The sequence below is a fragment of the Leptosomus discolor genome, chromosome 10 (genome assembly GCF_034619465.1).
Source record: "Leptosomus discolor isolate bLepDis1 chromosome 10, bLepDis1.hap2, whole genome shotgun sequence".
NCBI lineage: Eukaryota > Metazoa > Chordata > Aves > Leptosomiformes > Leptosomidae > Leptosomus > Leptosomus discolor.
Window position 1 is genome coordinate 5,071,828 of NC_141400.1, and position 23,525 is coordinate 5,095,352.

The window sequence follows — 23,525 nt, forward strand, 5'->3', positions numbered from 1 at the left end:
ACGCACTTGGCCAAGCCATGCAAGTCAGGCTGTGCTCCACATTCCACGGCTGGGGAAATAAATAATATTAATTATTTCTAAAAATATATTTTAAAAGAATATTTTAAAATAGGCAAAGAAAAGGCCTTGACAGACATTGTTGCTAATGTAACTTCTAGATGCCAGTAGCAGGACAGCTGCACTTGTAAAGCCACCCACTGAAGGGCTTTCACAGCAAGGAAGGGTTTTGCAGGAGCCGTACTGGGAGCTCAGGGAGTCTTTCAGAGCCGCGCCAAGCACAGACACACTGGCTTCTTGCAACATTTGCTTTCTGTTAGTGGAGGCTGTTGCGGATCACATGGATTTTTTATTATTATTATTTTTAACTTCCATGAAATTAGAATTATATACACTGCTTTCTACTTGTCACTCACAGACAAAACAAAATGATTGGCATTAGGTAGAACAAAGCTAATGGGCTGGGTTAGCAGTGCTCCTTTCTGCTTGTCACCTCTGGAAACCAGTTACACCTGACGTCAGGCCAGGGGTGACAGCCGTCTGTGGGGCTGACCCTAGTTTGATCCCATTGCTGGCTCTCCTGACGTGTTTGCCAGCCAAAGCCCTGCCCTGGAGACGGAGAGATCACACACTTAATGACACCAGGCTTTGAACAGGAAAGTGCTCCAGTCGGACAGTCCACTTAGTGCCTGGTAGCAACGGGGACGTGGCGCTGGTGTGTCCTCTGCTACCAGCTCTGGCTGGGTCTGGCTGCTGTGCTGATAGGCAGCTACTACCGTAACTCCTGCCGTTGGCAAGAACTGCTTTCAGTGTATCTTATCTTCCCATCAGGTTGTTGCTATTTTTTTAATATTCCCTTGATTTATTGGCAGGGAGACTCCAAACCAGCTCTGGCTGAGTGGTGCTATGCCCCCCGAGGTGCTGTGCTCACCCTCCAGGAACAGGGTGGCCCGCGGGGGTTTGCCAAGGAGCTGCAGCAAAGGGTCTCGCTCAGGAAGGGAAAGTCTCTTAGGCTATAACTAATTCATAGTTCAGATGTGTTCAAAAAGAAGTGTTCCCAAGAACAAATTTACTTTGAGAAACATATCAGACTGAGCAAAGACAACCATTTCCCATTGTGGAGAGTCGACCCTGGCTGGGTGCCGGGTGCCCGCCAAAGCTGCCCTATCACTCGCCTCCTCAGCTGGACAGGGGAGAGAAAATGTAACGAAAGGCTCGTGGGTTGAGATGAGGACTGGGAGAGATCACTCACCAGTTACCGTCATGGGCAGAACAGACTCAACTTGAGGAAAATTAATTTAATTTATTACCCATCAAATCAGAGTAGGGTAATGAGAAATAAAAACTAAATCTTAAAACACCTTCCTGCTACCCCTTCCTTCTTCCTGGGCTCAACTTCACGGCCAATTTCTCTCCCTCCTCCCTTCCAGCAGAGCAGCAGGATGGGGAATGAGGGTTGCGGTCAGTTCATCACACTTTGTCTCTGCTGCTTCTTCCTCCTCCAGGGGAAGACTCCTCACACTCTTCCCCTGCTCCAACATGGGGTCCCTCCCATGGGAGACAGTCATCCATGAATTTCTCCAATGTGGGTCCTTCCCACAGGCTGCAGTTCTTCTCAAACTGCTCCAGCGTGGGTCCCTCTGTGCAAAATTTCACATGAGAAAATGTAAAAAGGAAAGCAGTCATCTCCATTTCGTTCTGTTACAGAGGCAGCAAGTTCTGGTCTCTGTGGCTAAGAAAGATTGGTCTTGAGAATGTTGTGGCTGTTTTATTTGCTGTTCTTGCACGTCTTATATCGGTACTATTTACCGTAGGGTAATGGCTTGGTTTCTATTCTAATTGTATCTAGGAAGATTGCCTAGAAATTCATTGAGCTTCCAAGTCTCACCTGCTTTACTGGAGAGGAGTGAGGTTTTGGGCATTTTTTTTTTGCTTTGTTTTTATAGGAATGCTATTATTCCATAAAGTGGTCCCTGAATAGCAGGAAATTCCTAGTGGGACAAGTGGGATTTCACTGTTCCAAGACTGGGCTGATGGGTTGTTCACTGCATTAATGGGTCTGCCACAATCCTCTCCTGGAAAGCCCTCTGCCCCTGTGCTGACACCAAGAGATGGGACAGGAGGCTGAGCCCACAGCCCACGCCACGGCTATCCCCATAGCGTTCCCCGCAGCGCAGCCTGACGCGTGCTCCCTGCTCCCCAGCTGCCAATTTTTCATCATTTTACTGTCTACACATTTTCAAGCAGTCACAGAAACTCGATGCAAAGAGTTTATGTTCTCTCATCAGTACAAAAAAGAGTTTGTTGGGTTTGGACAGTAGCTACAATGAGAAATTTGGGGTATAGGTGCAGGGACATACCATGTGCAGCCAGCCAGAGAGCCTGGCCCGCTCCCTTTGCAGTACCCATTGATTGCACAGGCCCAGTGGGCGTACTGGGCAGAGATTTTTCATTTACATTTTGCAGTTTAGTCTGACACATGACATCACTGTGAAAGATGACTGCAGCATTTTGCACTTTCTCCCTTTTCCCTGCTCCTTCTATGCTGGTGTCAATATTTCAGTGTAGCTGAGTCATTCCACCAAATAACCTGCAAAGCGTGCAGCCGTGCTGGATCCAGGAGGGCAGCCAGGGGACCGAGCCACCGCTGCTCCTGGGCATTGTGGCCCAAACCTCAGAGGTCAGAGGTTTCTGCGTGGGTTTTGCTCAGCCTCTCGTATCGTTAAGACTGAACGACAGCGCTTTCCTCCAGATCTCCAGATCTGAATATGATTTGAGTTCACAAGGACTCAGAGCTGGGTCCGGTTTTCAGCTACGTCTGATTCTGGGAGAGCTTCCTTTCCTTTGTGTTTTTCTGATACAGGACGTTGCCAACCACAAACTCAGCTAAAATAAAGTTAATGATCCTGATGCCGTTAGAAACAACCAACTCGGGGAAGCTGCCCAGCAAATAGTGTCGTATCAGTGTGTTGCTTCTGAGACATTTTAGCAGTTGCCCATCTGTTGATGATACAGCCTCTGATACACAGTAAACCAAGTGAGTAGGCTGTAAAAACCACTAAAAATAGAGGATTTTCCCCTTGCTTGCCTCTTACAACAGTGGAGGTAGATTCAATCACGAAACCTAGGACAGGGAAATCTCAGATTTGAGCTTAAATGGCTCCCAGTTTTTGTTGGGAACCTCTGTACAGCACTCAGTGTGGGATGGAAGCTATTTTAGACAGATGGCTGTACCTTGCAGAGCTAAATAACCAGTGAAAAGTGCAGTACAAATTGCTTTCAGTATTTGAACTGGCTCGTCCAGACCCAGCATGGGGATTTCTGTACAGCACTGTGCTGTTACAGGTTTCGTACAGTAAAGCAGGTTCATGGTAGCTGAATCTGAGTCCTTATACCACAGTAATAGTATAATGTCAGCATCTGAAAATGTTTCTTTCCTTAAAAAAATGGTGATAATTGAGGCTGCTTTTTCTTTTCTTTACCTTCTACAGTGGACTTTTCTGTGAAACTCCTCCGCCGATGGTCCTTCTCCAGACGAGCCCATGTGACAACTACGAGTGCCAGAATGGGGCCCAGTGCATCGTCGCACACCACGAGCCCGTCTGCCGCTGCCTCGCCGGCTTTGCTGGGCAGAAGTGCGAGAAGCTCATCACAGTCAACTTTGTTGGGAAGGATTCCTATGTGGAGCTGCCATCAGCCAAAATTCGCCCCCAGGCCAACATCTCCCTCCAGGTATGTCTCGCAGAACATCAGCAGCCAGCCCAGTGCTCTTCTAAGCAATAGTACATACACATCTATATATTTTTTTATTCTGAAGGAATAGGGTCTAGTGGCCAAGATGCTGGCAAAGTTAAAGTCAACTTATGAGCCAGTTGTCTGCTCTGAAATTATTAAAACGTTAAGGAGCAATCAAGGCACCACCGTACCTCTATGGACATGTATCCTGCCTCCAGAATCTCACCACTCCCTTGTTCCCAGGCTGGCAGTGTAACTAGAGATGATTCAGGAAACCTCCGTGTCTTCTTAATGATTGACAGCATTGTGTCTAATCCTGTAGAAATTAGTGCTTAATATTAGGACACTTATTAAAAGAGGCTGCTCTAAGTGGCCTTTCCAGACAATATTTTGCTTACCTTTTTTTTTACTGTACACATTCAGTAGGTAAAAGGCCTGGGATTTTGTTATAGTCCTGTAGTTACACCTAAATTTGGTTTGAGGTCTAAGGTTCAGAAGGCAATGGAAAATAGGTATCAAAGGTGCCGTGCCACTACTGTCACCTTTGCAGTTGTGGATCAAAGGTATTTTGGATACTTAGTCCAATATGATATTTAAATGATTTGGAAATTATTTGCCTTCACAATCTAGTAACAATTAAACTGATTTTTTTTTCCCCAATATCCCAAAGTAAATGAGGGAATAATTTCTAGTTTTATACATTTTCTAATAGAGAGATGTGTGGAGCACATATTTGACATGATACATCTCTTTCTTAGGCCACTGATTGTTAATCTGGAGCATTTCTATGCTAGATTCACCCTGCAAATGAAACATAGTATTTCAAAAGATGTGAGAAGAAAAACCATCCCTGTGTGTTGACTTTATTGCATTTACTTTCTCAGTTTGAAAAGATGGTATTCAACAGTTGGAAATCATATTCTAGACTTACTTGATGGAGTTTGATTGTAATTGAAAGACCGATGTCCAGACACGGGAAAGAGGACTGAATTTCCACATTAGGAACAGATTTTTCAAGAGTGGTTCCTGCAAAGTTTATTCTAATGAAAAAACTCTGTAATTAATATTTATCTTTAATATTGAATAGGTTGACTACACAGTTCACACGAAAATGAAGCTGATTCATGTATATATGAAACAGTTTTTCTTCAAAATCCCCTTTTATTTAATATCACAGAGGACATTCTAAAATAACGAGCACTCTCAAATATGGCTCCTCAAGGACTCCAAAAACTGCAGGTCGATTTTAAAGCTGAAAATCTGGACATTGTCTTCTTAAGTGTACAAAACACATTATATCAGTCATAGCTGAAGGATAAACCTGATTATTACAGAAAGCACATGCAGATGACATTCCCACTTCTTGTTTCCCAGACTAAATATTATTCTTACGTCCAGTAATTAATCACTAGTGAATTAAAATTAGAATACAACATGGATTATTAAGAACAGATAGAGGAAATGTTATTGAAAAGTGCTCAAGAAAAAGAAAAATCTTTTAAGGGCAAAAGGATAGTATTTAAATAAATAGATAAATGCAGACGAGTTTTTAAATTTACTGTTTACTTTTGGCATTTAACAGCCATTATAGAAATAAAATAAGCAAGAAATCTCAAGAATTATGTACTGTCAAAACAACAGGCAGGTTGTCTCCAAAAATCCCATTCTGTCTCTCTTTTTTTTTTTTTTTTTTCCTTTTGCACTATAGGGATATTTGAGAGCCAGAGACTGGAAAAGTAGAATCCTTGGGTTTTGATTCAGTGTTCAAGATTATTTTTTTTTCTTTGATGTACATCAAATCTAGAGGGATGAGGGCTACTCTATTATTCCGGACTCTCTGAATGCCTCATTTGAAATCAGCATGACCTGCTCATAACTCAGATTGAGTGAATAACACACGGTTATGCTAGATGTGGGGACAGGTCCTTCTTTCCCTCTTTGTGTTCATTGAAAGTCTGTGAACAGATCTAAATTTTGTTTGCTTGTAATTGTGACACGCTCCTCCTACCGCCAGAGTTGACTTTCTAAACCTCCACTCCAAGCTGGGGCAGTAGCTGAGAAATAAATTCTTGTGCCGCCAAAAATACAGCAACAGTGTACTGACAGGGGTCAGATAAATTGCAGCTTTCACCTCCTGAGAACTAGTTCTCATTTGAACCAGGGGAGCCGTCCCTTAGTGAGAGGCTGACCTGTTTGTATGTGAGCTACTCAATGTCACCAAGACCTTTTTGTGTCTTATGACTCCTGTTCTCGTTGTTGCTCATATACATGATTTATTAAATCATATTTGAATTGCATATGTGCTTCTTAATTTTTGATATAGGTTTATTTCTTTTTTAATCATTCTTAAGCAACCTTACCTGGTTATTAATGATTCACAGGTAGCCACGGACAAGGATAATGGCATCTTATTATACAAAGGAGACAATGATCCTTTGGCTCTGGAGTTGTACCAAGGACACGTGAGGCTCATCTACGACACGCTGAATTCTCCACCTACCACAGTATACAGGTAACTAGCTACGCTTTACCAAGACAGTTGATTTCCAAAAAAAGAGAGAGAGGTAGGATTTTTCTAAGAAATGTGCATGGGAGAAGAGCCTTTTATTTTACTTCAAGGTATCTCTTTTATGTATGTAATTAGATAAGAATGTCAGACTAAAGACTTACCTAGAGGCTGCATGGTTAAAAATTGGCATTTATTGGCAATACCAGTGATACTGTGTCCTACTGTGATTGCAGAAAATGTTGTTTTCTCATCTACTGTAAAGATACAGTTTCTGGTGAATGTTGTCCTTGAAATAGTTCCAAATAATCAGTTTCTTTGATGTTGATATTTAGCATTAATTTACTGCACCAAGACAGTAAATTAATTGAACAGTGACTGTGCAATTGCAGGATTAGACTGTGTCAAATAGGAACAGAAGGGCTGAATTCCTCTACAAGGTGAATATTTTGGAAGAACTCTTACCGATATCAGTAGTAACTACATAAACCATGAAGAAGCACAAATTACAAAGGTAAATTGCAGGGAATTTGACCTTCAGTCACTTGACTTCTGGGGATTCCAAACCCACAGGTTCTATTCATTAGTCACAAGATAGAAAAGCAAAAGTAAAAATGAAACCCCTGCACAGAGGTGTTTCCCTAGGAAAGAGAGATGTGCTGCTCATGTCTTCTGCTGTTGTTTTAGCAGCCCTCTCCCCGGGGTTAACTCCCTTCTGATTATTTTTAAGCCCCGTTGCTCCAGTTTGTTCTCTGTAGACATGCAGTTGTGACCACATGGAGCCCTTTCGGGTTCAGTGCAGTTTCGTGGCATTGTGTATGCAGAAGAGCTGGATTTCCCAGCCCACCTTGCTCTTTAAGGATGAGCGTTCTATTAGAGCCAGTGAAAGGATCCCGCCAAGTCTCACTAGCCAGGATAGGCCTTGTACTTTTTGGGGAGAGTTTTCTCAGCACTTGATAAAACTTGAGTCTTCCAGGAGCACAGTAGCTGTGCAGAGCTTTCTTTAAGAAAATGAGAACATTCTTTCTGTATAAAAGCAAGTTGGATAATACCAATGCAGGCGTGTCACCAGGAAGAGCCATGGCTTGCCCACTGTGGGAATGAAGACAGTAGTTTGTTCGTGATTTTCAGCAGCTGGATAAGGTGTGAAATATTTCTCTGTGTGTGGCTGCTAATCCTAATTGATTTCATGTTAGAGCAAAGCTGAAGTTGTTAAACAGTTTTATGCTACTAATTAGAACATAGGGGAAAGCTCATTATGTGTGGGCAGCACAAGGGGGTGACAGATCGGTGTGGATGCTTGCTCTCCCGTTGTCACAGGCAGGGTGGTGTGGTGACAAGAGCTGTTGCCACCATCACAACAACACTTTATGGATCTGCTGCCTTCTGGCAAAGTTGCCAGAGATGGCGAGCGGCAGTGTCCTCATTATTCCTGCGCCCTTCATATTGATCAAGGAGGAGGTCTCCATTCAGACTGACACCTCATTACCATAAGATTAATGGCCTGTTCTCTATGTTTTGTATTGTGTGATCTGTTGAGATGGGAAAGAAGCTGCTTAATACGATGCCCTTTCTGAAATGTCACTCTAGTCTTTTATTAGTTTAAGGAGTGGAGCAAAATGGGATTAGCATGGAGCTTGATGGGAAAAGATTAGGTTGATTGAGAAAAACTGCAGCTTAAGAATGTCAAAAAGGGCCTCTAAATAGATTAAAAGACTTGTTTTCCTTAAGGGCTGAGGAAGGGGGAGGAAACCTGCTTCTCTCCTTACAATTGTAGGATTTAAGGGTAGAAGGCATGAGTGGATCTGGTTTGACCTCCCTGCATATCCTGTTTGACTTTTAGCTAAGGCATAAGCTCTGTTTGGCTAAGACATGACTTCCAGCTTGGCACAGAGTTTTGACAGGAAAACACCAAATAATGGAAAATCCCCCATTTCCTTTAGTAGCTTGGACAATGGTCAATCGTCTCCATTATTCAGACATTGGCTATAATTTCTACATTGTGTCACTAATACCTTCTGTATGTTTTAGAGGCTTTCTCTAGGGAAATTAAAGTCCTTTTGTACCTGCTACTGGCTCCCATGAGCTTATCTGTACTTTTAATTGCATTGTCTCCTAACTTGCATTTTGATTAAATGAATAGCTGAGTCAGTGTGACACATAAACCTTCAGAATTTGAGGAACTCTTTTGTGCAACTTCTACAATTTTTCATTTTTCCTTTAAAATAAGGTTACTAGGAGAACCTGTAACATTCAACTCTTAGCCTCACCATTGGTAAAACAGTTTGCCTTCTCTACTGCCTACTCCTTGCTGTCTTGTTTAGATGCCTCATTTAAATCTCAAATCTTAGCGAAAGTGGACCTGTTTGCCTTTAAGAAGCTCCGTTGAAAGAGTATTAGATTAATTTTCATGGGCAGTATCAGGTGCTGCTGTCCTCCAAAGGGGTCCACTTCTTCAGAACAGATGAGCAGCGCTTTGGCTCTTGTTTTTCCTCAGAAGAGTCTGCCGAAAGAGGAGGCGGCCTTAAAATACTGCCTGGTGGGAACTGTGCCAGCTACAGCTGCAAGAAATCTGTAACTGACCTGGTCCCGTGTTGTAACTGAGATGTTTTGCTGGCTATTTCAGGTACTCCCATGATGGGATGTGGGAAGTCATTGGCAAGCCACACTATCTGTAATTCTTCATCAGGGTCTCCGTGATAAGATTTATTAATAGTACTTAAGAACAGTAAAATTAGCAAATTACTTGGCTGATACAGTTAATATCCTGTAGGGATAAGATAAAACCTGTTGTCAGGCAGGCTAGGAAGCCAGCAGCGAGTAAGGCATACGTGGTGGTAGTTTTCAGTAGTATTCAGCAGAAGGGTGCTGGAAGGATGAAGTATGCAACGTGTTACATTGCAAAACTCTCCCCCAGCCCCTCGGTACACAGCCAGGGTGAAGGGTTGTACCGGACGCGTGGGGTGTGTGCTCTGAACTTACTGTTGCAGTAAGTGCGTTCTGCAGGTGGGCTCGCTTTGCACAACTATTCTGGGAGACTGAGGGCAGGGACGTGGCATAACAGCGGATTGCAGGCATGCCAGGAGAGAGCAATTCATCTAATCTCCTCTGTGAAGGCAGATCGTCTCTTCACTATTGGAGTAGACCTGTTCCTACATCTTAGTTGCTCCTTTGCGCAGATTTAAGTAGAACTGCAGTAGAAAGTTAGTCTGGAAAAGCCCAAGATTACCTCGCTGTACATTCAGATTTGCTTTACATGTATTCATTCCTATGGTATGTTTGGACAGAAAGGTTAAAGTTGACATTGGACTTTTCTTTCATTCTAGTCAGATAAAGGTCAGCAAATGTCCAATGGAAAAGACTACCTAAAATACATTGTCATTTATCATCAAGTTAGAAAGAAATACAAGTTAATGCATGAATATGCAATGATTGAACTCGCCCTTTTAAAAGAAAAGCTGACTGGTCTGTTATTGGAGCTCCCCACTTGTAAGCTGCAGAATTACGGCTTCCTGGACATCACAGTAAACATCTTACAGGAGATCCATTTTTTAAGCAGGATTCCTGTTTGTCGTTTCTTTTATTCTACTTAATTATTCTATAGATGGACAAATGAGAACAGAAATATGTTTCTGAGTGCTTTATTGGCCTCCTGGTTTCTGCACTGGTGAGTTACTCTTCCATGCCATGACAGTACTGAGTACTGAGCCAACAGTGAGTTCTTAAAATAAAGTACATCTTTTACACAGATACCCTACGTTAATTTAAAGACACCAACTGATGAGGAATGTGCTGCTTTTATTTACCACCGTGCTCCAATTGTTAAAAGTTTGAATTAACAAAGAACACATAATTCTGTAGCGCCAGCATTCAGCCATTGATATTGGCATCTGTTTAACTGTATTTTATAGGGAGAGCTTCCTATATTCAGTCATTTTTCCTACATCTGATCCTTGAACCAGAGATAAGACCTTACTTGTAATTTTTTTTTCTGATAGGTTTTATGCGATTACAGTCATATTGATTTGGATGCTAAATTCATCCTTCCTAATAGAAATGGAAAACAGAAATTTGACGCAAACTACTGATGTTATTCCCTCCAGAGATCCCAGATTGCCATGTTGCATACAGACTGTCGTATCTGGTAAAGAGCAAGATGCAGACGTCATTGATGTAAAATCGTGTTTTCATGCAGGCTTCGTGACAGCAGTGGAAAAGGAAGCAGTTAGGAAAACATACGAATTAATTGCATTTGTCTTTCTGCAGAGCCTACACCCAAATTACATTATAATTCCTTTTAAAAGTATCCTTGCATAATCTGTTTTCAAAAATGCTACCTCATTAAAAATATTTCTTATAGATTATATCATGCAGTTCTCATGGTCTGGCTAATTCTTACATAGCGTAGATGGATGTTCTTGTGGTTAAAGCAAAAGGCCTGAAATAAGGGAGCTTAAATTCTTACTGTATCTGCCTCATATGTGGTGATTGTGGGATGACAAATTACATCTGGTTCTCTGTGCACAAAAAGTACAGAAATGCACAAAAAAAAACCCACCAGAAAAAGTGTTTCAGAAATGTGCTGCAGGTCTCCGAAGGGTGAGGTACCTTCTCCCCCAGGCTGTGGAGCAGCACAAGGCTCTTACCCCAGCAGCATCTGCAAACTGCCCGTGCCATTCCACGTCGCTCAGCCTCTGCCCATGGCAGCTGGAGCCCGGGGAGCAGCCCGGGTGGCCACCGGCACTTGTTGTCCCACAACCGGTCCCTGGCCATGCTGCTCCTCAACTGAACTTGGTAGGACTCAAGGACTTTGGTCCTCTCCTCAGACTCCACGAACTCCTGCTCCACTCTTCTGGTGCTGAGACTGAAGAGTTGCTTTGGTGATGGAAGAACTTCCACATCTTCCAAAGATACCGGAGACAGGATTTTTGTGTAATCGCCTCTCTTTAGCTGCAGTTGCTTATCCGCGAAAAGGCCTGGGAGGCTTCACCATTAATTCCCTGCCTTCTAGGGAGGAATGTGCTGGAGAAGTGAAAGCATTAATTATTCTTAGGATCATTATTAGAGCTTGTCAAACCCAGTTTTTACCAAAAGTCTCTTTGCAGAGCTCACTGCATGACTGGTCCTTTTCTTCCTAATACCTTCATAGTCTGCCGCTTGTGCTGTGCCTGTCCCTGGTGGGACTCCTGTTTGATACTTCTGGATGGTCTCTAAATAGACTGTTTTTCAGAGATTTCTCTGAGACATCGCTGAGCTCTTAACAATTCTGCATATTTGCAATTCATTTTATTCTCTCTATCACGCACTCCTATTTTTTCAGGTACTCCTTAGGGATTTTGCATCAAATATAATGAAAGAAACCAGTATTAATCTCTGACCTGCACAGTAAAAGTTATAAAATTTGAATGTACTTATACATCTTGCATGAGCCGAGGCAAAGGACAGATGAATTATTTTTTGCCTTTATAAAGGGCTCTGATGTATTTAAAATGGAACGAAAAAGACAGGTGTGCGAGTTCTTGTCAAACTACAAACATTGCATTTCCCTAGTTTTTCTTGGATTTTTGTGTGGTAGGACAGTGAAAATGTAAGGCCGAGACCTTAAAATATCATCTAACTTTTATCATTAGGTTCAGAATCAAATATTTGCTTTCATGAAATTCAGAAACTTTCTTCTGCTGAGATGAAGCTTAAGAAGGGTAAAGTTTCGTCCTTCAGGCTGCCTGAGGACTTAGCAGGCAAAATCTTGATAAGCTGAATTAATTTTTTTTCTTTGTAATTCTCTTCAGTATCTCTTGCAAGAATGATAGTTTCTCATCTCTCCTCGCCTGTGCCCAGCTCATTCTCTTCAGTGTAATATCCGAGTACCCAGAAACCCTGTGCTGCAGACCCACAGCTTTATTTCTAACCTTACCCATATGTGCAGAGTGTTTCAGAGTGAGATGTTTCATCAGAAGGCAGCCAAACCGTTCGCAAAGCAAGCTGGCGTTGGCGTGTCTGTGTACCAGGTGCGGGAAGTTAGGAATAGGTCATCTAAAGCCACTTGCCCCGTGCTAGTGACAGAAATAGAAGTTACATTCTGTGAGTCCCAGGTCACTTCAGGGCCCAAAATCTGGGGCTATCGGTCTAAGATGCATTCAAATGGCTCCTGTCAACAGAGGCTGGGCTGCACCAGTACACACCACTGCTGCCAGTGTGCACGGGCTGCTGACTTGCCCGAAGATCCGTGTCTGAGGCAAGCGCATGCTTGGCTTTGTCTTGCCCTCAGCACTGCCCACTCAGCTTTGGAGAACCTATGCCACAGTCCGTGACGGCAATAAACTCAGCAGCTGCTCCTCTGCTGCAAAGGGGTTCATGCCATTTTAACTCGTTCTTTGAATTAACTTGTATTACGACCACTTAAGTCAAAGCAGAGATGTCATTTGTGCCCTTTTGATGAGGAATGTGACCATCTACACCGTCACTTGTCACCTTTATGATTTTTTTTAAAAAATCAAATACTGCTGCAGACCCAAATCAACTTCAAGCAGGCGGCAGAATGCAGTCCTCCTCCTCCTCCCCAATCCCTTTTTAAGCAGACTGTGCTGCCTTTAATGCATAGACAACACACAAGCAAATTGCCAGTAGTCTGTGTATTTTGTTAAGCAAATTGTTTTGATGTTGTTTTCTAAAACAGACACCCATAAGCTGGTCTGTACCCTGTTATTTTAGTCGCTGCGTCCCTGCCCTCTGCGTGGCCCCACCTGTATCTCCCAGCAACTCTCTCCCAGCCGAACGGGACAGGGGGGAGCTGGAGCAGATATGCTGTGTCCATCCCCTCTGGTTGCTTTGTTGATCAGCAGCCTTTTAGGAAGAGATATGCAAAAGAGAGTGCAGCACGCACATGTACATGTAACTTTAGTACAGTAACATTATAATGCTGATTTCTTTCAGCACAGAATAATAATAAAAATGTAATGAAGTCAGCAAGATGCCAATATTAACTCCAAGAAGAAATGAGCAGTGATGAGAGAGGGAGAGTTCATAACTAAACAAAAGCAGGGAGGAACAGCCAAAATGAATCAATGTGTTAAAATACTCTGAGTTCAGCCTCTGGTTAGAGACTAACTTCAGAGCATACTGGCCCCATGCAGCTCCTCTCTCTCCTGACTGTTGGACACTCTGGAGGATTACACCTAAGGATGGAAACCAAATCCTTCACAGTTACGACATTCAACTTTGCAGTGGAGAGTGTTAACCATTCAGTTAATACCATTAAGTATTTTCAAGAGCATCAAGAAGGAAGATGTTTGCTCTTGGACGTTTGCCGGGCTCTAGAAGTAGCTCAGCACCTCACAGGTACTTGCTGGTTTTCATGTTCAAAGTAGTGTAGGGTTTATGTAAAAATGAATGGCGAAGCCAAAAATTGTTCTCTACAGTGATTTGACTACGACTAAAAATAATATAGCTCTATCAGCAAAAGAAAATTGCAGCTGAAAATGCAGAAACTCACATGATAAATGAAGGTTTTCCCCTGTTTGTTAAATTCAGTAACTGGGTTGAGTTTTAGCCAGTCCAGTTCAAGCCTTAAAACTGCCCTGCCAACCCAAAAGTAATTGTGAAATAAGAACTATTTCTTCCACCCCAGCAGATAACGTGATTTAGTCACTAGTCTGTCTGTAACATGGCCTTACTGTTTCTTCTTCTGAGAGCATCAGCGAAACCATGAGAGGGTCCCGGCAGCTGCTGAGCCCTCATAAATTAGTGCTGATGTTACTCCACCTTCTGAGCAGTCAACCAGGTTTCTGCATGTTGGAAACACGCTCTTGTGCTGAACTGTTTCCAGTAACTAGGAGAAAGGTGTGCAAATGTGTTTTAAAAGGTATTTTCTTGCTATACCGCAGGTTGTTAGTCCAGTAGTATATTGCCAAAGTTAGTTAATACTGCTCACATTAGAGGAAGGTTGAAGTATTCTCATAATAGGCAATGATGGAATAAACCTAATCATAGTTTATAAACTTCCTATGCACTAATGACTGGCTCATGTCCTGAATTGTGAGGTTTTTGCCTTACGACAACACATAGCAAGCTAATATAACATGTTTATTTTTTTTCTGCCTGTAAATTTCTTGTAAACATGATGACTAACACGAAGTTTAGATGTGCACCATGTGTGATAGATTTATATCCCGTTTATATGAAGCGCCAGGCTCTGGATTCAATAGATACAGTCTCCGTTAGAAGAAATGCACGCAGAACTGGCACCGAGGGTGATCACGGAGGTGCGGCGTGATTCTGTGCACAGTTATTTCCGTGCTTCTTCCCAGTGTAGAAATGTGACCCACAGCTCTGCATTTGCCAGCACGCCCCAAGCTGCTGGAAAAGGCAGGTACGGCAGCGGCTGTTCTGGTTGTCAAACAGCAATGGATTTTGTTTACTTTGTGGAAGGGGAGGCATACCACTGTAGGTATGTTGCCGCAGATGAGGTGGAATCAATTTTATTTCTTGACCATGCATCAGGCTTCTAAATAGGCACAGCTTTTTTTTTCTTGGGGCTTAGCCTCCAATTTCAGATAAACCCCACCACTCTCTGTCATTCTAATTGGAAGCCCTTTTAATTGTATTCTGTAGAGGCCCTGCTCCCTGCTGCTAACTGGCGGATACCTTCATATTTTCCAGAGCTGAAAAGGGGATAGAAGGTGTAAAGTATTGCCCCTGGTGAAACGACTCTGTGAGGACACTTGATGGATTTCCTCATCAGAACCTGAGAGTGATTCCCAGTTGAACGGCAGAGCTGTTTTCAGTGGTGTTTGAAACCCAAGCACCCTGTTCTGTTCCGAGTCCCGGCGGGGCAGGGGGGCTGTGCGGCAGCACGTCCTGGTGTGTGCCGCACGACCGTTCGCGGCCAACGCCGCCTCCTCGCTGGGGAGGACGCAGCACTCGGCGCTGTCACTGGCCCTGCTGCTGTGCCAGGGCCTACCTTCCTCTGTGCTGTTTGCAATGGCATGTTTTTAAGGATAACTGATTTAATGAGTCCCAACAGCGTTGCAGAATCAATACATGATTGGTTTTACGCTGTGCTTACTGCGTTTGTTATTTTATATGATGCATGTTACAGTAAAGACACCGAGATGCCATAGCTCATTGCACCGCAATACGCCGTGTGCCCTGATGTGCAAACTCGTGCTGGTGGAGTAAGATGGGAAGGCAGTAACACTGTGATCTGTCGCTCAGGAGGGGTCTCGGACTTGGAGAGTTCATTGAAGCTATTTTTACTGCCATTACGCTTGCGTTTAACAAATTCTCAGTTAGCAGAATGAAGTATTCAGCTCTGCAGAGACACGGTGATCCTGCAGGAGACCAGCCCAGCTTCGGCTCCCCAGCAGTGGGGTCGGAGGGAGGTGTCAGATCTCTTGCCCATGTCAGGAACACTGTGAGAATTCACTGCAAACAAGGGGTGTTTACCCTGGCCACGAATCTGACCCTTTTATGAATAATCTAGGGAAAGGGGTCAGGACTGTGTTAATTGCATGTTGCAGGGGTATAAAAAAGGTCCTTGCTTTTCCCTTAGAAGGTCTGTAATACAATAACTTTCACTGTTGGCAGGGGTGCTGCAGGAATTGAATTATGACTGGAAATAAGATAGGCATAGCCTGGCCAAACGATCATTAAGGGAGATATGGTAATCAGCTGCCAGTGTTTAAGGGCTGTAAACACCAAGAAGAGAAAGATGGTTTATTTGGGTGGTCTATGGAGTTGTAAGTAGGAGAAAAGGTATAAAACCAAGCGAATGAAAATGGAGGGAAAAAATCTTAAAGTTGAGTTCTCTCAGCCTAGGAGACCTAACGCTTGAGTAATGTAAAACAGGATTGAACATAATGAAAGACAGTATATTTTAAGCTGAAAGTGAACTTGAGTGCTTTAACATATCTCTTTCACCTCTTATTTCCCTAGTCTTGTGTTTCATTAGCATTTTTCATACTTTTTTCTCAACATGTGGTTTTTATTTGGCTTCTGAAGATGATGGTGCTTGAAGTGATGTGTTATTGTAGAGGTAGCACAAACACTACTCCAATTATGATTTTGCCTTTGTTGCCATGGAGAAGTTTAAATCTATGTCAGGCCAAGGACTGATTATAACTGGAACTAAGGGCAGGAGGTAACTGTAGCCTGGAAAGGTAAAACCTGAAGTCAGTGTGGCACAGTATGAGTTTCACAGCTCCCAGATTACTAACGTCTCAATACGGTTCCCTGCAGCTCACACCTTGTGTTTCTTGATATTGGTACCTCTCCTCTGGTGCCTGCTCTTCCCATGTGTTGTAAGCTCCTTCAGCTCTTTTGGACATGTATTTCTTCATTATTCCCTTCTACTTCAAATGTTTTCAAAGATTATCTAAGTTCAGTGTTCCCCATGGCCTTCACTCCCCAGTCATTTACCATCCTTGTGTTGGCTTTGTTCTGTGCTTCAAATGAGGCATGTCCTCATTAAGACAGAGGTCAGGAAAATCTGGAGACTGTAGCTAATGGATTGATGTGCTCATTTGCATAATTGATGGTTATACATTTCCTCAATAACATGGTTTGCTGTGATACTTAAAGCTATTTTTGTTTTTGACTTCTCTGCCCTGCTGTTCTCTGCTGTCTACACTAAAGGTGTATTACAGGTCAGTGAAAAAAACTAACCCCCAAGCCCAAATTTTACAAGTTCAAATTGAATGCCTTAATCCTTTAATGCATTTCTGTTCACTGGCATATTTACAGTGGCTCAGCTCTAAATCTCTCATGGCTGTTACAGCAAGGGGAGTCAGTGTTTATAACATCTGTGTGTGCTCAGGGCTGGAGTACCGGGGAAAGAAAATATAGAAGGGAGAGGAGAAATAGATCAAAAGTGAGAGTGGAAATCAGTTCTTTCATATATTCCCGGGGGGGGGGTATGTTTAATACACATCCCTTTCCCTTCGTTTCTTTGTGTTCTGGAGCCTAAGCCCACAGCAGAGGCCGTGGCCATGGCCTGTGTGCAGTGGCCTGTGCAATGGGTCCGTTGGCTCGTCTTGCTGGAATTGCTCTGACAGATGAGGGCCAGCTCCCTGCAACGAGAAATTTTAATGACTCTTTGATAGAGCTCTCTCTAGTGGCCTCCCTTCCCTGTGAGGGCAGCTCCGAGATTCCCACCTGCGCACAGAGGGAACAGACGGTGCTGGGCCCAGGCCCTTCTCATGCTCTTTGGAAGCTGGGCTTTCCTCAAATGCCCAGCGTTTTCCTCTTTTTTTTTTTTTTTTTTTTTGGCCAAATCTGATCAGATGCCACGGCCAGCTCTCAGTGAGGGTAACCTTCATGAAAGCAATGTAATGCATTGTGCCAGAAGACATGTAGCCTGGGCTATGAAAAGACGAGTGTAATGAAGAAAGGTGAGGGGTGCTGCTGGTTGGGGAGCAGCAAGTGGGTCCCCTTCGCTGGGGAGGCAGGGCGCTGCAGGACAGCAGCTATCCCTCCCCAGCACCCAGGGGGTCCCGGGTGGGATCTGTTCGCTGCACTGCTGATCTAGAGACATCCCTCCCGCCAGCCCTCAGCGTTTGGCTCTGCGTTGCTTCCCTTACCCTCAAGATACCTACTTTGAGGGTGATTACACTCGGAAGGGAGCTGGAAGTTCGCAGTGAAGGTCCTGTGGAGACTGAATACAAGCTGTGAAATGTCTGATGAGATGGGCCCTCACCAGACTGCTTATTGCAGAACCAGCAGCAGTTCCTGGGTCCTGAAGAATCCTTCTGTATTATATAAAATTGGTCTTTCGATTCCTTTTACTGCTTGCTTGTTGGCAAGTTTCATAATTACATTCCTGAAAATCCTTGCTTACACTTCCAATGTTTACACTTCAAACATAATTCCTCCTTTTTTCAACAAGAATATATGGTAAACTCTGTAATATCTAATGGTGATGGCCCAAAACTCTGCAGCTGGGAGCTGGCTAAAAATTCCTGACTGTCTTTTTTTCAGTGGCTTGGGAAAAGCCGAAAAGCGGGGGCTTGGTTTGTGGTGCCCCCGAGAAGCGCAGCTGGCTCCGGGCCCGCAGCCCTTACCTTCCTCCTCCCCTGCCGGCCCCCTCGCCCTTCCTTCGCTCAGGCGTGTTATTGCGATTTAACCGTAAAGCGCGGAAACCTCCGCGGAAGGGAAGGAGCTGGGTAACCCGAGGGGCCGGGGCTGTGACCCGCCGAGATCTGCCTCGGGAAACACGTTCTGAGCAGCGAGCCGGAACCCACCTGCCGCGGCGGCGGGCGGAGGTGCCCGCGGGCCGGCTCCCCGGGCGGGCGAGGCCAGCGCCGGGCGGCGGGGGGAGCTGCGGCAGCCCCCGGGAAGGCGCCGGCCCTGTCTGCGGTGCTCCACCGCCCTCTGCCGCCCGCCCGGCGACGGCGACGAGGGGCCCCGGCGCCCTCAGCCCTCCGCCGGCCTCGCCGCCCTCGGCCGGCCCCGCCGCCCCCCGCCCCGGGGCGGCCCCCAGGCCGCGCTCGGCCCAGGCTCGCAGAGCCCCCGCCCGCCGGGGCGGCAGCGCGGCAATCCCCGACCCCGCGGCAGGTACTGCCGTACCGCGGGCCGCTTCAGAAGGAAGCGCTCGGTCAGGGCCACCTGATCCCCAATAAGAATTCAATTAAGACTTTAATAAAACCCTTGCGGAGAGCTGGGTCAGGAAGAGGCCCCTTGGGAAAAAAAAAAAAAAAAAGCCGAGCGCAGCAAGTTTGTGCTGCGAGCTGCGTTGTGATGCACTGTTCAGCCTCTGTGGCTTTCTTCCCTTCATCTCCAGCCAAGCCACTGTCTCCAACTGTCTCAGACGATTGCTGAGTCTCCTAAAGGCCCGGCTACGCAAGGGGCTCTGAGGAGAGTTCATGCAGCATTCCTCTCACCACTGGTGTCTCCCCCAATGTTGTCTCCATCTCTCTCAAAATCCAAAAGCATCTTAACATCTTTCTGTCAGCAACAGCAGTAAGTGCTTTAACACAACTATCTCCTGGCTGGGGATTTTCTGCCATCCTGGCTGTCCACATTAGGCTTTTCTAGCATATGTTTGCGTCTTCTCAAAAAGCAAATGAGTGCTTTGCCTGGTTTTGACTTTATCTGCTTTACAAAACCGCGGTGTTGGGTGATGGCTGCGAGTCGCTTTGTTTCTCAAAATCCGGGCACGGATTATTTTAACTCCGAGTTAAAAAGAGTCAGAACCGAGTAATACTTACGCACATGTACCTACAGACAGGGACCTCTCGCTCCCTTTCCAGCAAAAATACCAGCCCTGGGTGTTCTGAAAGGCGTGAGCACCACGTGGGGCGGCTGTTTCCGTCGCCAGGACACACAGACTTTTGTTTGCCTATTAGTTGAGGCGTAATCTGGAAAAAGCACACGCTGTGGAGGAGTAGGTGATTAATGCCTGTGAAATCCTGGCCCAGGGAAGAGCCAGCCCTGCCAGACGTGATAATGTTGTCCTCTGACAAATGGTCATAGCTTGGCCTCCTTCAGATAACGATGCAGTTTTGTGCGTTAGCTTCAGATATTGATCCCAGCAGGGAAGGGCTCCCTGTCGTACAGCCATCCATCCCACCTCCTCAATGCTCAGTTCTCGGAGCCGATGGGTTTTGGCAATACTTCTTCCTTTCATTGGCACTTCTGCATAGACTAACAATTACAAAACGCATTTCCATTTATCTCGCACCTTTCAGCTGGAAGTCCAAGTACTTTACCCGTATGAATTAAGCATCGCAACACGACGGTTAGATATGCAGGGAGCACGTCGGGATCACCCCATTGGCGCACTGCTGTAGCACAGCTGTTTCTTGTAGTGTGGCAGATACTTAGCAGAACGCAAGGATATCTAAACAGAAAGTTTGGACCAGCTGTTTTCAAACTTATTTGAGTTGTCAATCCATGAAGTAGTCTGCTGGAGGTGTGGGCCCCAATGCAGCGGACTCAGGCACAGCGATGACAGGCTTGCTTTTCTGAGCTGCGCACACTACTGCACCTTTGGCAATGAGTTTGGCATCAGTCCTCGGCCTCTTGTCCCTGCCCACGCAACTCACTGCCCTTGCAGCGGCCCTCATATAACTGTATTTTGAGGCAGATGGTCTACTGGATCTGGATTTTTGTACCATGTCAAGGCTTTTTTTTTTTTTTTTTTTCTTAAAAACACTCCAGACAGTTACCATCAGTCCCAGGTTCCTGACATCTGGCTCCCCGGGGCTCTTTCTCGCCATCCTGAGGATGGGCAGCATCCACAGCCCAGCCGCTTTCCTGCAGGTCAAGAATGAGGGGTTCAGCCGGCAGAGCTTTCCCAGGAGCTGTTCTGCGGCAGAACGAACTTAGATCATGTTTATGTAAAGCCACGCAGTAAAGGTGCTCATATAGTGCTGTCATCTTGTAACTTGGGTAATTTTACATAAACTTTTAAAGGCATATGTATACGTGATTCATCCCAAAAACCTGTGGGGACAGCAGCGCTTGTAGAGGCACGTTAGCTCAGTTCTGAAACAGCAGTGCGCTCTTCTTAAACAAGCACATCCTCAGAAACGCCTGCAGTGCTGACTTTCTGCCTGACATCGCTCATGTATAATTGGTTATGTCAGGTCTGCTGTAAACACTGTAAAAATGAAACTTCTTCCAGGAACTGCTGTATTCTGGTAATTTCCAACTCATGTAATTTGTTTCTGAAGTTGGGGTCCTATTTCCATGCTAGAATGGCCTCACGCGTCAGTTATGCAGGACTGGGCGATAAAGATGGGCGGCTTGTCATCTAGGTTGAGAGGGGGACAGGTCTAAAAGCTGATTCATGCTTAGAGATGAGTCACTCCTTAAGTGTGCCTGCTCCTCTCTGCTGATAGTGACGAAAGTCTGGGTAAATAGCTCAGAGACATCTATATTGCAGTTCTACAAAACGCCTGAAAGGAATCTGACCTGTGACTTTGCCACTTACTGAGAGAGGATGCTGCGCTTACAGGCCATTTGACTGAGCAGAAACCCAGTGTTAAAAGTAACCTTTTACATTTCAGTATGACATTTACCACTTGTGCAGCAATCCCAAATCCAGGTTGTGCCATAAGCAGTATCTCAGGATGCCGAAATCGCACACTTGGTGTTTTCTGTCTTTGTCGGCACGTAGCAGAACCACCACCCAGCTAACGAGCCTGCCAGGAGGAGTTGGAAAAAGGGTGCTAGCAGCCAAGCTTAAGATGTGTTGGCAACACTGTGCATGTGGGCAGTTTACGTAGCCCACAGTCTAATTTTGGCCGTAACCGCTACTGCAATTAGACTCTCATTGTGCACTGGTGTTTGCATGCATATGGAACAGAGGCTGTACCATTTAATTACATCCACAGCAGTGGAAAAGTCCCATCATGTCTGTAACTACCAGCCTAATTTGAAACCCTCTTTGCTCAAGAGCAGGTAATCCCATCCTTGCCCCTCCCTGCTTTTCAGGAGGGCATGAAGCTATCGGATTGTTTTAGAGAATTTCAACATGCAGCATAAAGGCTTGAGAGCTGAAGCTGCCCTGAAAATAAAAAATGACGGTGTGATGCAAATTGAATTGTATCACTGTGCCTTTTAATTTCTGGGAGGCTGAAGTGAAGATGAAGGCGAAGATGGTATGTGGTTCAGACTAGCGAAGAGCTGTTGAGTTATCTGACTTGCTGCAGGCTTCATGCATTTGAAAAATCAGTGTTAAAAACACCTGAGCAATAAATACATGGTGCCTTTAATATCTTGTCTGCTCTAGATGGCTACCTGCTCCCTGTCCTCCCCCAAATTCCTGCTGTCTTATTCTCAAGCCTCAATCTACAGCTAAATGTTTCTCAAAGAAGAGCAGCAATTTGTCAGTTTTCCTTGCATTCAGGTAGGACTGTATTGTATTGAACAAAGTACCCCAGTCATTTCTAAGCCAAAAACTCCTGAATTCCTTCTCTGGCTTTAAGAAACTCAGCCTGTCCTTATGCCTCAGCATGTAGTTACAAGACGCCTCTGCTGTGAGGAAATGCTGGTTTCAGAGGCCCCTGCTGTCTCTTGCCCCAAACTACAGTCCCTCCCTGCCCCTGTGAAATAATTTGAGTTTAAACTAACCATACCAGCAGCAATCATTTCAGTGATCTGGCTTGACGCACAGGCACCAAGCAGTGTGACAGAGGGGCAGCAAGCTGTGGCCGAGGGCACAGAACAGGGGATTTTAAGTAATTTTGTCACCAAAGCAAATATATCACGTAGCTACACCCTTGCTTTTCTGCCCTGGGAAGCACAACTACAGTAGCTACTGTCCTGGTCCTCTCAGGTGTTACGTGTGCGTAGGTACTGCCTGCATGGGTATCAGCAATGTTTAAACTCATACCTCGGAGGCTCACACTAGAGGAAATGTTGAGAACACAGTGACTGTAAAGGAGCATGGAATGGGAGCTGTGCCCTGCAAATCCATGTGATACCGGGGCATCGGATGTCACAGAAGCACAGGCTGTTCGTTGTTAACGTCATCTTCAAATTCTCTTTTTTTCTTTTACTTTTAGCGTGGAAACAGTAAATGATGGGCAGTTTCATAGCGTGGAACTAGTGATGCTGAATCAAACTCTGAACCTGGTGGTGGACAAGGGGACTCCCAAGAGTCTAGGAAAACTCCAGAAACAGTCTTCTGCCAGCCTCAACACACCCCTCTACATTGGAGGTATAGTGAGTTGCTCTGGACTGTGAGATTTTAACATGTCTTCTCAGAAGCAAATCATCTTCCATCCTACGGAGAGGACTCTCCGGAGGGGTGGGGGGACTAGCAGTTTGCCTTTCCCCTCTGCCAGAGGTTGCTTCCTTGAATAGAGAGCCTGGAAACCACACCTCTGCTGTTCTGCTTCGTACTCCGTAGCCCACTAGCACCCCACTGCACAGCCAGCACAAGCTGTCACGCCAGACCGGGGAAGGTCACCTCAGCACAGCACAGGCAGTTTCTGTGATACACAGTCACAGCAAGAACAATCCGTTTGGCATTTCGAAAGCTTTCAGAACTGGCTGGCACCAAGACGTAGCAGTTGAAGAATGCAATGGAAGTATCACAAACAGTCACAGCAAAAAAAAAGGCAAATCAATAGTCAGTAGGTTTAAATGTACCATAAATGAGTGGTATTTCTGCTGGAAATTTTATAGAAGTCTAAAAAAAAGGGGGGGGGGGGGGGCGTGGGGTGTAGTGGTAAAACCTCCAAACCATATTAACACACAAGCTGACTAACAACTTCTTGGCTAATAGTTTTCTCATTGGAACCTGCAGCCAGAGCTTCAGTATTAGAAAGATATAAGAATTGAT

At 45.0% G+C, this 23,525-nt stretch overlaps 1 protein-coding gene across 1 annotated transcript in view; it reads left to right on the plus strand.

Moving 5' to 3' along the window:
- SLIT3 (slit guidance ligand 3) overlaps positions 1-23,525 on the plus strand; it is a 523,033-nt gene that overhangs the window by 493,726 nt on the left and 5,782 nt on the right. The window contains exons 31-33 of the mRNA XM_086471174.1: positions 3,489-3,729; positions 6,114-6,244; positions 22,744-22,898. Of these exons, the coding sequence (XP_086327300.1) occupies positions 3,489-3,729; positions 6,114-6,244; positions 22,744-22,898 (527 nt within the window). The remainder of the gene's footprint in view (positions 1-3,488; positions 3,730-6,113; positions 6,245-22,743; positions 22,899-23,525) is intronic.